The 13,892-nt window shown below is 40.4% G+C and overlaps 1 protein-coding gene across 1 annotated transcript in view; it reads right to left on the reverse strand.

Annotated features, from left to right (window-relative positions):
• Positions 1-858: 858 nt before the first annotated feature.
• The window catches only part of LOC139218293 (enolase-phosphatase E1-like), a 28,351-nt gene continuing 15,317 nt past the window's right edge, over positions 859-13,892 (reverse strand). The window contains exons 12-34 of the mRNA XM_070849857.1: positions 13,820-13,882; positions 13,381-13,419; positions 13,054-13,098; positions 12,879-12,947; positions 12,360-12,395; positions 12,128-12,175; positions 11,503-11,556; positions 11,359-11,406; positions 10,876-11,244; positions 10,414-10,464; positions 10,282-10,320; positions 10,068-10,100; positions 9,861-9,899; positions 9,735-9,785; positions 9,560-9,607; positions 9,364-9,411; positions 9,213-9,260; positions 8,973-9,089; positions 8,804-8,839; positions 7,225-7,269; positions 7,101-7,127; positions 5,543-5,587; positions 859-5,263 (exon numbers count right to left, since the gene is read on the reverse strand). Coding sequence (XP_070705958.1) covers positions 5,094-5,263; positions 5,543-5,587; positions 7,101-7,127; positions 7,225-7,269; positions 8,804-8,839; positions 8,973-9,089; positions 9,213-9,260; positions 9,364-9,411; positions 9,560-9,607; positions 9,735-9,785; positions 9,861-9,899; positions 10,068-10,100; positions 10,282-10,320; positions 10,414-10,464; positions 10,876-11,244; positions 11,359-11,406; positions 11,503-11,556; positions 12,128-12,175; positions 12,360-12,395; positions 12,879-12,947; positions 13,054-13,098; positions 13,381-13,419; positions 13,820-13,882 — 1,568 coding nt within the window. The 3' untranslated portion in view covers positions 859-5,093. The remainder of the gene's footprint in view (positions 5,264-5,542; positions 5,588-7,100; positions 7,128-7,224; positions 7,270-8,803; positions 8,840-8,972; positions 9,090-9,212; positions 9,261-9,363; positions 9,412-9,559; positions 9,608-9,734; positions 9,786-9,860; positions 9,900-10,067; positions 10,101-10,281; positions 10,321-10,413; positions 10,465-10,875; positions 11,245-11,358; positions 11,407-11,502; positions 11,557-12,127; positions 12,176-12,359; positions 12,396-12,878; positions 12,948-13,053; positions 13,099-13,380; positions 13,420-13,819; positions 13,883-13,892) is intronic.

Here is a 13,892-nt window from a genome sequence, read left to right on the forward strand (position 1 = left end):
CATTATGGAATCAGACTCTCCATCACAAGCTGCGTCAGTGTGCCGCAGACTTTACAACGATCTGTTTTCTTTCAGGAGATTGGACTGACAAGATTCATTTCTCACTGACTTTGACTGTTTGGTTCATCTCAGCCAAAGCCAACTCTTCCATTAAAGACCCAATGTTTTGCTTTTTATCATTAACTATTCGTGTTTTGAAGATTTGGACACTGAATGACATTTTTTCAATGATCTGAAGATGAATGCATACGTTCAGTTGGTGATATATTTATCTAATTTTCATTTCACATCTTCCTCTTTGATTGTATAGTTACAGTAGGAGCTGTAGGGAGACCAAACTCAAAACTGAATTGTGAAGTTATTACGGAAAGCCGGTATATTATAGGAGCAAAAAAACTGTTCAGTTAGCAGGTGTTAAATGTATAAATGTCCTCAAAGGCAATTTGCTGAAATGCATTATGTAAAACAAGCAAAATAAATATGGACACACATAGATTTTCTCACATTTCTCTTATTCTTGTGTCTTGAGGCTTGTGTCACCACTTCACTAAATACTGTCCTCCGACAGTAACGCAGCATCTTAACTGCAGCTGCAGGGAATCAGTAAGCAGGAGTCAAACACTGTGTTTGCATGCACACTAATTTTTGATAGCATATAATGTAGAATTTTCTAATTTAAACACGTGCCACTATTTTTCAGGCTTTAGGCGCATTCTTTGGACTTGTATACAGCTTATTCTGAATACAGATGCTCACAGTCAGGCTGAAATATCCTCCTGTGTCCCCATAACAACTAATAATAATCTAATAATTCTGTCTGGAAAGAAATATAAAGAAAGACAGCAATGACCTCACAAATTTCTGCAAATATTTATTGAAATTATGACTCACAAAATGCGTTTGGGTGATTGTATTCTACACATTACCACAGCAGACGTTCTCAGTAGAGCCCCTTAAGTGCCTGAAATGTCACTTAAGACATTTAAGTGGCTCTTCAAATGTTTAAACTTGTGATTGAGTCAGCCTGCTAGCCTTTCCATGTGATTACACCATACACCTCTGCTTTATAATACATGCAACAGGTAGTTTATTGTGTCTCTTTGTGAAACATTTTAAATGATTGCCCACATTGCAGCCTGGTGATACTGAACACACAAAAAAAATCCTCTCTAACTGAAACAAATTCCTTTTTTTTTTCTCAGCAAACCGGTGTATGAGTTTATTTTTATCTCTTTAGTTGTGAGACACATAAAATAAATAAACTATTATTATCTACAGTCTTTATACAGCATCTGGCCGGCCGTTGGTTAATGTGTATTTTACATTGGAGAGTGATGCTCATGTGGAAGTGGGTTACAACCCAAAAAGATGTTGCTGTCTTACTTTAAACTACACCATCATGCAAATTACATAAGAAATCATTATCAAAATAAGTGATCCTTCAAGATCCTTCAAGAACCAAGCAACCTCAAACCATATTTGTTTAGTGGATAAAATTGCTTCAAGAACAATATTAATTTCAGCTCCCACCTTCAGCAACTCTTATTGCAGCACAATCATCACATTTTCCCACTGACTTTAAAGAAACATTGCAGTCTAATGCTGTAGTTTTCTTCCAAGAAATCCGCCCAGGACGGCTCTATTTGTTAAGTAAGCATCAGTGAACATGAAGTGAAGAGAGATGCTGAAACAACATGCAGGAAAAAAAAAACTCCTATCTAAGATATTTTTAAAACATTTACTCTGGAACTGCAGTTTCTGCATCAGGTATGAAACTTCAGATACAGTTCCTCGTTTTCATCCAGGATTCACACATGTGATAAACCTGGCTTTGAATCCCCTTCATTCCCCTTAGAGGATGGTAGAAAACCAGCAAATCATTGTCCTACTGTGGTTTAAACAGGAGCCGCCTCACTTCTGCCATTTAAAAGTTAAAACTCTGCCATTTATTTATGTAATCGACATAAATACTTCTATTTTTCAGGTGATGTCACAGACAGAGAACCAAGCGTTTCCGTCAGGTCCACAAATATTTGCTTGATTCATCAACTTGATGGCAACCTAAAGATTTAAAGCTAAAGTTTCTTTGAGTTGCACGTCCTCATCCAAACTTTGCTCTACAGCGCCACAAGTGGTCAAAAACTCCACCAGAAACTTTTAACGGCAGGTGGTTGGAGAGCAGTAAATCAATTAGGCTGAGTTATAATTATGAATATAACGCATGAAATTATCAAAAAAGTTACTGACCAACAAATATGGGAAAACCAGTCTGCGTTGTTTGAGTAAACAAGGTGCAGATCGACACATATAATGTGGTAACAGCATTACACAGTACTTATATTTAGAACATGTGTTCATGGATGTAGTCAAGACTGAACCAAGTGCTCCTCTTTTTAGGTTCACATGAGTATTCATGAAGGTAATTCAGGTCCTCCAGACAGCTCACAGCAGAAAACTGCTGCTGCATAGTCCCACCGGAATAGGAGTCATTTTAGAAACATCTCTTCAGTAAGCAAAAGGTTTTACACCTGAAGCACCAGCAACGTCACTCCAACAGCCACCCGGTCGGTTTCTACTGTGAATGGTTGTCACAGCTCATTTGGCCATGAAACATGAGGATTCTTTACACTTAGATTTCTCAGGCCTGTTGACGTAAACCCCCTACGTGGTGACAGGAAGCCCAGGCCAGCTTCACCTCTTATCACACTTGGACTTATTAACCCAGTAGGCCTCGGGTTAGATGTTCACACACTTCATAGCTCATAGTTAAAGTGTTCATTCTGCAAACGTCTCAGACACCCCACTGCTTTCGTTCTTTGCTGGATTGACACCACTGACTTTAAGGGCGCATTCAAAGTGAACGAGAAGAAACGTTGCGTCGCTTTAATGTGCAAGCAGAGGCCACGAAACAGCCAAACTCTGCAGGGGTTAGCTGTCGCTGTTAGCAGGCTCAGATTCATGATAAAACCCAACAGGAACTCCGGTTCGCTGTAGGTTTTTCCCCAGTTTGTCTTCTTTTCCTCTTATCTCTGAGTCACACAGCTGCAGGATAATTATTACAAATGCTGTATTGGAGTGAAGGCATTCTCAGATTCTTCACTTTAGTTTGTTTTCATTGAATCTGCAGCTGTTTTTTTGTTTCCACTCACATCTTCCCATTGACTTCGTATGCATTTGCACCGCCTCTGAAATTAGCTTTGGGTTAAGTCTGAACACACCTTAAGACTTTTTGGGGATAACCCTGAACAGTTTTGGATGAAACATCAGTCTACAGAGTGCCTTATGCTGCATTACCATGTAACACTGAACTTTAAAAACACAAACATGGATTATCAACTGCTTAGGAACTGTACGTGTGAATAAACTGTCATCCTAGGGCGAACACGACCACAGGCCTTGGACTACTGTGGGTCTTATTATCCCAGGATTAAGCCTTGTGTGAAAACCCCCATTTGGTTCTTTTGAGTTCGTTCAGTAAGACAACAGCAAATTGTCGGCAATGCTCAGCAACAACAAGGCGTCAGGCCATGTTGGTACAAAACCAGAGCGAGTGAGGTAACAGAAAGTACGACAGTGTATCAGGCTTAATACATAAGCTGACAGTTAACATGACATAAATGACATTTATCCACTGTAGCAGACATCACAGCGTCTCATTAGTTGGTCACATCGAAGTTGTCCTGCACAGACTCCCTGTCTCTGAACAGGCTAGATAAAAATGACTGAAATAAACAGAAGCAAAAGGCCAATTGTGAGAAGAAATAACATTATTCAAGTATTAAATGGTTATTATTATTATCAGAGGGGACCATGGACTGTAAACTTTAACTTTAATTTCCACTCTTTAACTAAAGGACACTTTTAAAGAGGCAACTTCTGAAGACAGACGTGTCTGGGAATGAGAAACATCCAACAACTGCATTAAACATGTCAAAGTATCTCTTTAAACGGAGAAAATTGCAGTGCCTTTGTATGTAAATGAAAGGGGAGGCCTTCCTCTTTACTCCTGCCTGACATCAGGTCATCTTAGAAGAAAACGTCTCATTATAATTCAGCAGCATTTAACATCTAATATGATGAGACTGATGGATGTTCACACTCATGATCAGAGACGGGGAGGCTGCTTAGATCAACCGTGGGAGCTCCTGGGATTTGACCCTCCAACATTTGCATGCTAATCTGTTGTAGACGCAGCGAAGCAGCAAAACACAAGTGGTTACGATACGAAAGATAAGGATGATTTAAATCTGATTGAATGTGAAAGAGGATACAAGTAACGACCTCTGTCATCTTTTAGATTCTCAAGTTAGAATTCTGTGTGTGGATGCAATTGTCTGCACTGTTATAAATGCAATAATAGCTGGAAAAGAAGCTAATATATGCAGCAGACCTATTCAAGTAACATGTGATCAAAATCCAATACAAGTCCTTTGTTTTGCTTATTTTTTAATACTTTTGTAATTTCTATTCCATTAACATTCGTTGCAAAATGCTGTCCCAGTTTGTACTTTGCTTAGTTTTCTTGTGCATTAAGAGTTTTCTATTAATCAAACTATTGTGCAGCTTAAAAATGATCTTTTAGAATAAAAAACCAATGTGTTTCTAACTGTAAATAATTGTTGTTAGTGCAAGTGCTGTAAAGTATAACTGTTAAATTAAATAAAACAGAGTATCATAGAAGGTTTACATTAACCTGGACTGAAAAAGTAAACTGAAAACCAACATGCCAAAGGTGCGTTTGTTTATTTCAGCCTAAAGTACAAATATAAGCATTATGTACATTAGAATATTAGATTTACAAATATTCACATGAACGTCTCTTTGTTCAGTATGTACGTGATCTAATGTTTTATCTGGGAGACAAGGAGGGCGCAACAGTGACGGCAACACTCAGCGAAGCATCAATGATCCCAGGAGCTCAACCGCAAAGAGAGAAAAAAATACATTAATAAATTAAAGACAAAATAGTTCTGTCCACGCTTCTCTGTGCTTCTCCTCAGAACCTGAGGATTTCACAGATTTAAAACCACCTCCCCCTGCTGGACCGGGAGGTGCGGTGCTATCAGAAAGGTGAGGTGAGAGTTCAGGCCGTCTTATTGCCCCGACGCCCTCGCTGCTCTCTGCTGCTGCTCCAACATGGCCCTGAGTGCCGGGGACATCATGGTGGGGGACATCATGGCGGGGGACATGGCTGGGGTGAAAGGTCGCAACGGGTACTGTGCTTTTTTACCAGGGACGTAAATGCACTGGAAGAATCTCTGGCCTGTGAGGACGGCAACATGAGATGAGATAATGAGATGGATAGAGGCAGAGAATGATAACTAATCCTCTGGTTGTTCCCAAATGTAAAGCAAAGTACAATTTCTCATCATTTAAAGAGAAGACTATCACCGTGAAATGTAACTTATAGGTTGAATCTAAGTGGTTTCTATTTTGTTTGCATAAGTTTTTATAGGAAACTACTGTTACAAGTCATTGCAGCCTGTTCAGCCATCACAAAAATATGTCTACAAATATGTGATGAAATTTCTGCAACTCTTACCTGGTTTCTTCTTGTCTGTAATGGTTTCTTCAGTCTGGGGCTCTTCTGCAAGTAATAGGAGAGAATACACTGAATTATTGTTTGCACCTGAGTGTGTGTGTGTTTGTGGGAGAAAGAGGACGAAGGACGGGTGTCTACATGCAAAATGGCTGTGAAAGACTGAAAGAGCCTGGAAAGAGAGAAAACAAAAGGGTTTCATACGAACAACATGCCGTGATTCTCCTCTATTCTTGTGCTCTGTCATTCTGCGGAGCAACGTTAACCTATAAATTCAAGTTTGAGGCAGAGAAGCCAGGTAACTTCTCATCATGGCCTGAGAAACAAGAGCTATTGTGTCAAACGTTACTATGAGGAAAGTGTGGAGTCACTCTGGGCCGTGGGGGGGGGGGTGTTGATACTCCACTGGATGACTCATTAAGAACAGAACACTAATACCCCAATTTAATGGGTTTTGGCTCATGGATTTAATCAATTCAGCTAAGTATTATTGTTGCCATATTCATCAAAGGCCGTAATCTCTTCCAATGACTCAAGGCAGCTGAAAAGGCCAGTAATCTCCTCTCAATCACTTCATCTCATTACATTCTAATCACTTATGTTCCTAATGTCATTAAAAGCGAGCGTCTATTCGTATTGAGCAAACCAGTGGAAAGATGGTGGAAATGGGCTGGAATACCTCAGGCTTTATGGGAAGCTCTTTTCCCGTTCTCTATGAACAACAAGCATACGGTGTAAAACATTACTGCACACAGACACCACTTTATGTCTCTGCCCATTCTCAGCCACCCAGACCATAAAACAGCGAGAAGCACTCAGTCTGATTTAGAGGATTTCGAATAGTTTCTTTCCTCATCCAAGAGGCGTTAGCAGTTCTATTGATTGGTAGGAACGCAGCCAACCACATCTTCACCCAAACACATTCATATCTAACTATTATGGAGGTGGTTTCACCTATGCAGCCTGAAAGGAAGAGAATATCTTTATTGTCCACCAGGGTGGAAATTTGTCTTCGGCTCTACGGACGCAAGCAACGGCAGCATAAAAAGCAAGTAGACAATTAGTAAGAAAACACATTGGCAAGTCAAATTGCACATGAAAATAAATAGTTCTTGTCAGTGTCAGTGGTTTAGATCTCATCAGTCACCTGCTGAATTGGGAAAAGTGATTAATAACAGTTTCATGAGTCACAAACAACATGATGTCTCCTTCTGAAGGGGTCAGATAAAAAAATGCTTATGTGGCCATTGAACATATCATTGACACCAGAAACATTTGGCTGTTACCTCTCCTGGTTTGGAGGAACGAGGCCTAGAGCACATTACTTTAGTGAGATTTGATGGTTCACGAAGTAACAGAGAGTCTCCATCAGAGTTTTTTACCGTCTGACAGGAGAGGAGGATGTATGCGACTGTAATGACCGACAGCTAGACAACAAATCAATAAAACTGGTGAGGCTGCTTTTAATGAAACGTCTTCCACCTGACATCAAAACAATCCACCATCTTTGTACTGCATGACAAACAAATATTAGAGATAACTTTCATGCTCTCGTACTCACTAGCTTGTGCTGGCTGCTTCTTTTTATCTAAAATGTGAGAGAGAGGGGGGGGGGACAAAGACACTGATTAACGTCAGGTGTATGCGGCACCTATCAGATTCACTTTCCCATCGTGAATCCATACCTTGAGCCTCTTTGACAGATTTCTTTTCAGCCTTCTCTGTTTTGCCTGCGAGAGGAGAGACAGCCCCATTACAACCTGCCAAATAACTCTCTATAATTGTGGTGTACATTTAATATTCTTGCGATATGATTCCCCTCTCAGAGTAATACAGCTTGACGTGTCTCTAATTAGAACTATATCATGCAGAAAGCAGCCCAATTAATCTCATAATCTGCAACCATGGTTTCCTGAAACATGGGCGTGATTCGTCCTGAACGATGTCAGTATAGACATTACCGTGTCTCACATGTAAGATTTAAATCCGCCCTCTTGCTTTTCCACTGTTCAATTTATGTTTATATGATAATAATTCCTCTGTTCAGTTTCTCCCCGGGGGGCCATAAAAGTTTTAGAGAAATTGTTTCACAAACCTGAACACGACCAGAACATTGTTTCCACAGTCGTTATGGATAAAGATGAAATCAAAATGTTGTTCAAGTGCATCCAATATCAGAGTCATTTACTCTCATCATCATTTCAATATGTGCAGAATTTTGTGTTTTTCAAATTTATCTTATTAGTTTTTAAAGTGGAAAAGATGACTTTTGTTAAGTATAGCTCCAGTTCTGGGCCTTTTCTTTATATATTTGGGGTTTGAAATGATCAGTACATATAAAATGTTTAGGAACTTGTCCAGTTGTGTCTGCAGGCAGCCAAAAGCAGGCTGCAACGGCTGTACTGTAATCCTTTCAGACAAGTGCAGCAGTCAAACTGTGTCCACTACAAGCACTTGTTCTTTCCATTAACAGGCTCAGATTCTTGTACAGATTGTAACCAGACGTTATATCGTTTGGTTCAAAGCCAGTTGGTTCGAGTCCATTGACAAAAATGATTTTACCTCACACAACACGGGAGAGACTCTGGTGCTTGGTTTGATTCTGAAGTCGAGTAAAATTCCTGTTTTTGTCGACAGAGTCTGGTGTGTTTGAGGAGAGCGATGTAACGTCTGTTTCTGGTTCAACATGAGGGATCTTACAGGTCTCTCTCTTCATGATTCATTTCCATAATGTTGTCAGACACTTTGAATAACAATCTGAGCCTGAGGACTTACTTTGATGGGCGAAGTTGCCCCAAAAGATTACATTACAGTCACTGTAGCCCATTTGCAGCTGCTGGCTGAGACCTATTCCAGCACTTCTTGTAAAAAAAATAGGGCCCAAGATGAAAAATAACAGAGTTATCCTTTAAGTCACAAGAACACCTTGTTAAATTTTCAAATTTTGTGCCTCTAGGTTTCGTGTTTGGAGCAAAAACGGCTTTAACTAAAATTCTGGGTTATCACTTCTGGGGTTAAGAGGCATACCACATGAATAGCAGCATCCCTGGGTTAAATCCAGGATCTTTTGTTGTACGTATTTCCCGTCTGCCTCTCAACTGTATCCAGTTACAGGCCTCTCAGATAATAAAACAATAGGTCGCTTCTGTGGCTGCTGACGTTTGAAAAACCTCAGATGTTTTTTTTATCAACAGAATATGGATTTATTTCACAGATCAACCAGCAAATAAAAGAACACATACATGTATTAAAATGCACACTTACTTTTCTTCTCTGCCAGTAATTTGGATCTCGTCTTAGCTGAGAATGAAAAGAAATAAAACTTGAGAGCTGCAGATTTAAGCTCCCGCTGTGCTCCACAGGCCAGTGAAATCCAAATGTCCAACATAGAAAATCATGTCTTTCATTAGAGGAAGTGAACTAAACGTGTTACCGGGTTCAGACGAAGGCCTGGCAGGTTTCTCCTCTTTTGCCTGAGAGGTCGCGTTCGCCCTCCCAGCAGCTTCTAGTCTCGTTCTCAGTCTCAGTGGACGCGGTTCTGGATCTGGATCTGTTTCAGGCAAATTAACAGAAGACATGATGCAAGAGAGAAAGTGGATGATCGAAACCAAATCTTCAACAAAGCACAAACAAAATAAAATCTTAATGAACTCAGGCGTGATCAGAGTCTTACCTTTCTTAGCTGTAGGTGTCTTGGCTTTCCTCTTGACAGGCGCTGCTTCTGAGAGGAGCAAAAACAATTAGTTTCTAATCATCTTTTGTGACACCGACATGAATGACAATTGACTTTATGCAAATGAGTGAACGTCAGCGTGTGCAGCTACCTGTCTTCTCAGGGGCTGATTTCCTCTTCTGTGGTACGGCTGCAGGCTCTGACATAATGAGGAGCGAGCCATGATTAGTGTCCTGAATCATTTGTTTTCTTAGAAAAATATCAGCAGCTTCCCTGCGTTAAGTTTTCACATCATTTACAAACTTTCTACAGTTTTTATGACCCCTTCTGGCTTCACTGTGTCTTACCTTTCTTGGCAGCTGCTGCAGTTTTGGTTTTCTCTTTTATAGCTGGCTCTGCAAAAACAAATACAACTGACTTAAAGATATTAAAACCATAAATGAATACAATTACCTGAGGAGCTTGTTTTTTATTTTGTGTGTGCAAAGTAGAAACCTGACATCCTCCCAAAGTGTTCATTACCTTCCTTAGCCAGTGCAGGACTCTTTGTCTTCTCTTTTCTCGCTGCTGGTTCTGCAATAAACAAAATGCTTAATAAGTGCAGAATATGTCAAACTAAAAATGAATATTCCTGCAGTGTTCATTCACCTTTCTTTGCTTTGGTTTTGTCTTTCGAAACAGCAGCGTCTAGAATTGGCAAAACATGTTGAATTATGTTATTCACATCTCACTGAAGTGTGAAATTCGGTCTGTATATTTACAGCGAAGCGTGGCTCAAATTGCCATCTGTATCATTTGTAACTCAAGTGTACGCCATTGAAAACACCAAATTACCAAGCTGTAAACATAAATTACCTTTCTTTGTTTTCTCCTTGCCCGTTGCTGGCTCTGAGGGGATAATTGGAGTGAAATGGCCGTGCAGAGTTAATTTTCCATAATGAATGCATTCATACGGCACATTGTGTCGTTGGAGATCACTTTTAAATGCTGCAGCTGTGGCTTGTTACGGAAAATATTCCAGTTTACTAACAAATTAAGCATTCAGTGGATCTGAAGAAGCATGCAGTACCTTTTTCTGAATCAGCAGCCTTGGCTTTTTTCTTTGCAGCTGGAAAACATCAGTTATTAATTAGACTTCACTGCAGTAATTAAAATTAAAATAATTATGGATGTGGATTATGATTCATTTAATTGTTTGTACCTTTCTTGGTGGAGGCAGCGGACTTCACATCCTCCTCAACGGTCTGTGGTTCTGTAAGAGGTTAGAAGAAGAGTTTAGGTTTTGGAAATGTAATTATCCTCAACAGTTCTGCACCTTCTACTTCTGTGCCTCAACAGTTTGACCCTCCATGTATTGTCTAGCAGTTTACTTTTGTGTTATGAAAGCTAAGTCAAATGTTGTTGTCCTTTTTCTGGCTGCTCCCTTCCGGGGTCACCACAGCGGATGATCCGCTTGTAGATTTTGGCGCAACCCTCGTCCATTTTTGGTAGCCGGGACTGGGAGGGAGTCGAACCCGGGTTCCTCAGGCTGATGGCATTCGCAATTATCCACTGCGCTACCGGCCAGTATGAAAACTAAGTCAAATATATATATATATAAATGAATCCCAGTGAATCCCAGTGAATCCCAGTTCTAATTAAATCCTCTACCAACACTTCTTACCCTGGACTGGAGCTACAGCAGGCTGAGCTTCATCTCTGGCTTCTGGCTGGACTGGCTCCACTGGCTCCACTGGCTCCACTGGCTCCACTGGTTTAACTGGCTCCACTGGCTCCACTGGCTCCACTGGTTTAACTGGCTCCACTGGCTCCACTGGCTCCACTGGTTGAACTGGCTCCACTGGCTCCACTGGCTCCACTGGCTCTGCTGGTTTGACTGGCTCTGGTTGAGGCTGCATCAGTGGCGGTTGATATGGTTGATACTGAGGATAGAACGGGTGCATCATCGGAGGTGGTTGCTGCTGATAAAGAGGCTGCAGCGGTGGAGCTCCGGGGTGGACGGGGTGAGCGGTCAGAACAGGAGCAGAGGGAGCTGAAAGCAGAGGAAGAACACAGAAAGCATGTGATCACACTGGTCGAAACATAAAGGAGTAGCTCTTCACTGAGATTCTATCACTTGTAGCGGACACGACCACGGTGTAAATACCTGACATGGTGGGAGGAGGGTACGGGTTGTCTGTGACGATGTGATGAACTGAAAGAAAAAGAGTTCATTTAGCATTTTTAGGTTGACACTTCTTCCACGTCTTTCCAACTTTTCCAAAGTGTTTCCATGCTCTTTGCTACTTACCGTACCAGCCAGGTGGGGCCGGGCAGTAGACTGGTGCAGGTTTGCACGGGCCAACTGAAAGAGACCAAAGACCAAATGTTTGTGTTGGAAAGCACCAAAGTACTTTTAACTAGTTAATAGTTTCTTTGCAGATTTAGATTATTAATACAAACAGTAAATCAACTAATAAATGTTCATGTATTATCAGAGGATGAGCTACCCTGCAGGATATTAATTGATTAAGATTAGCTGCACCTTTAGCAACTGCAACATTAAACACATTAATGCGTCAATAATTATAATCCAGTAATCAATATATATGAGTCTAAAATGGGCCATTCTGCATAATGAGTATATTATTGGACAACTGGATGTGAAGGCACCTCTAGCTGATTGGTCTTTAAAACCTTCATGTTTCCTGATTTTGCACCAAAATCCTTGTAATGTGAAACCTCATTTGTCAATAAACCTGATTCTGATTGGTTGAGTGAGTTTTGATGCAGTAAAAATATGAATGAATGGCTTTTATTTGTATTATTTTTTCATTGTTGTATGGCAGCTTTTATTTAAGTAAAAGGTCTGAATGCTTCTTCCACCTCTGATATCGTATATCTACATTTATATGGGTGCTTTAGAAGGTTTCTACCTTCTTGTTCAGATCCGGGGGCCTCTTCTTGTTTCTTAGTCTCTTTCTCTGTAAAAAGAAAATTGACCAGATGAAAAAAAGCTGCTTATGGAAGAATTTTCCACGTGTAAAAGTAGAATCGAATCAGAGGATAAAAGGAATGAAGTACAGATTTTAAAGCCCCTTGAGGTACATTTGAGGTACATTTGAGTGTGAATGTGACTTTGTAAAGATTGATTTGTGATTCAATTACCTGTTTTGGAAGTCTTTTCCGCTCTCTTGAGTTTTTCTTGGAATTTGAAAGCAAAAACATTAATTAATCGAATTTGTGCGCTGTGACAGAAATATTGAATGAGTGTTCATGACCTTAAGACAGACACACATTTCAAGTCAAACAGCTGATCCACATATTTATTCAACAGCCAGTTTGTTGTAATTATTCATGTGATCTTTTAGCAACTTTGTTTGCAAGTGTCTTACAGATCAAGCTTTACTTTAAAGCAAATGTTCAAGCTCTCAACACTCTCATGTCAATAAACATGAAGCTGGTTAGCTTAGTTTAGCATAAAAATCCTCCACCTGCTGCTAGATTAATTCTATAACTGCTGAGTAGATACAGGCAAACGTCTTTCCCTCTGTTTCCATTTTTGATGCTAAGCTAAGCTAACCAGCTGCTGGCTGTGGCCTTATACTTAATTGACTTGACTATTCCTTTAAACTCAGCCCTAACCTCCTGCGTCACTGTTAGACCATTATGAGGAAGTGTGAGTACCTCTGAGAAGAGCAGGACTTCTCCTGATCCTCCTGATTTTCGGCACCAGACCTACAGTTCTGGGTAGAGCTGGACACAACACTTTGATTCATTACACCTCAACAAGAGCAAGAATTCATTAGTGTATTTGGACAAAGGTGGAGTAAAGGCGGCGTGTTAAAGAGCTCAATGTTACCTGTCCTTTTTGGCTTGTCGTCTGTCGTCTTCACGGCTTCAGGGTCTGAAAATGAGAAATTAGAAACATTGCAAATGGGCTGTGCTTCACAGATCCATTCAAACTCACAGTCACACAGAAAGATTAACTACTTTAAAGACTTTCCCTCCACATTTATTCCCAATCCAGCCTCCAGCCTGCTCCAAACACTAAAACATGAACTTCATTATGTTTTAGCTTTATTTTTCTCAAGACTTGATATTTAAAAAATAAGATTTTTTGATAAGACGTCTTGTGTGGTGGCTTTAATTGGAATCCCTTTAATTAAAAACCTTAAATCATCACTACCTTTTTTCCTTCTCACGGCTGAAACCCTCCTCGGAGCATCTGAAAGCACAAACAGATCACAGACTCAGAGCTACAGACTGGAGGACTAAACAGTGAGTGACTTCTGGCTTCACACGAGGCAAAAAAGTCTTTTTGGGACGCCATGACATCACGTGACGGACGCCATTGTTGGAAATACAAGATTTGGCCACTATGTCAAACTGGCTTCCTGGTGCTGTAGTAGAAGTTACTCACTAGCTAGCAGGTGATGTATATCGTTCGAGATGAGAGGATGACACCTGACATATGTGGAATTCATGGCACAATTCAAAGGGATCATTGTCTCTCATTGTTGACTAATGGACGTATTTGGTTTCTTGTTTGAGTCTCTTCCTCTCACAGGGTGTTGAAGTAGATACGTACTTCTGTGTATCACATATATCACAGGAGCGTCACAAACCTTTTTTGTCTGCAGACTTGGGGGCAGACTCTTTGGCCTTTGCAGAGTGCATACAGGGACACACTGAAATCAC

Source organism: Pempheris klunzingeri, chromosome 18 (genome assembly GCF_042242105.1).
Source record: "Pempheris klunzingeri isolate RE-2024b chromosome 18, fPemKlu1.hap1, whole genome shotgun sequence".
In the NCBI taxonomy this organism is placed as follows: Eukaryota; Metazoa; Chordata; class Actinopteri; order Acropomatiformes; family Pempheridae; genus Pempheris; species Pempheris klunzingeri.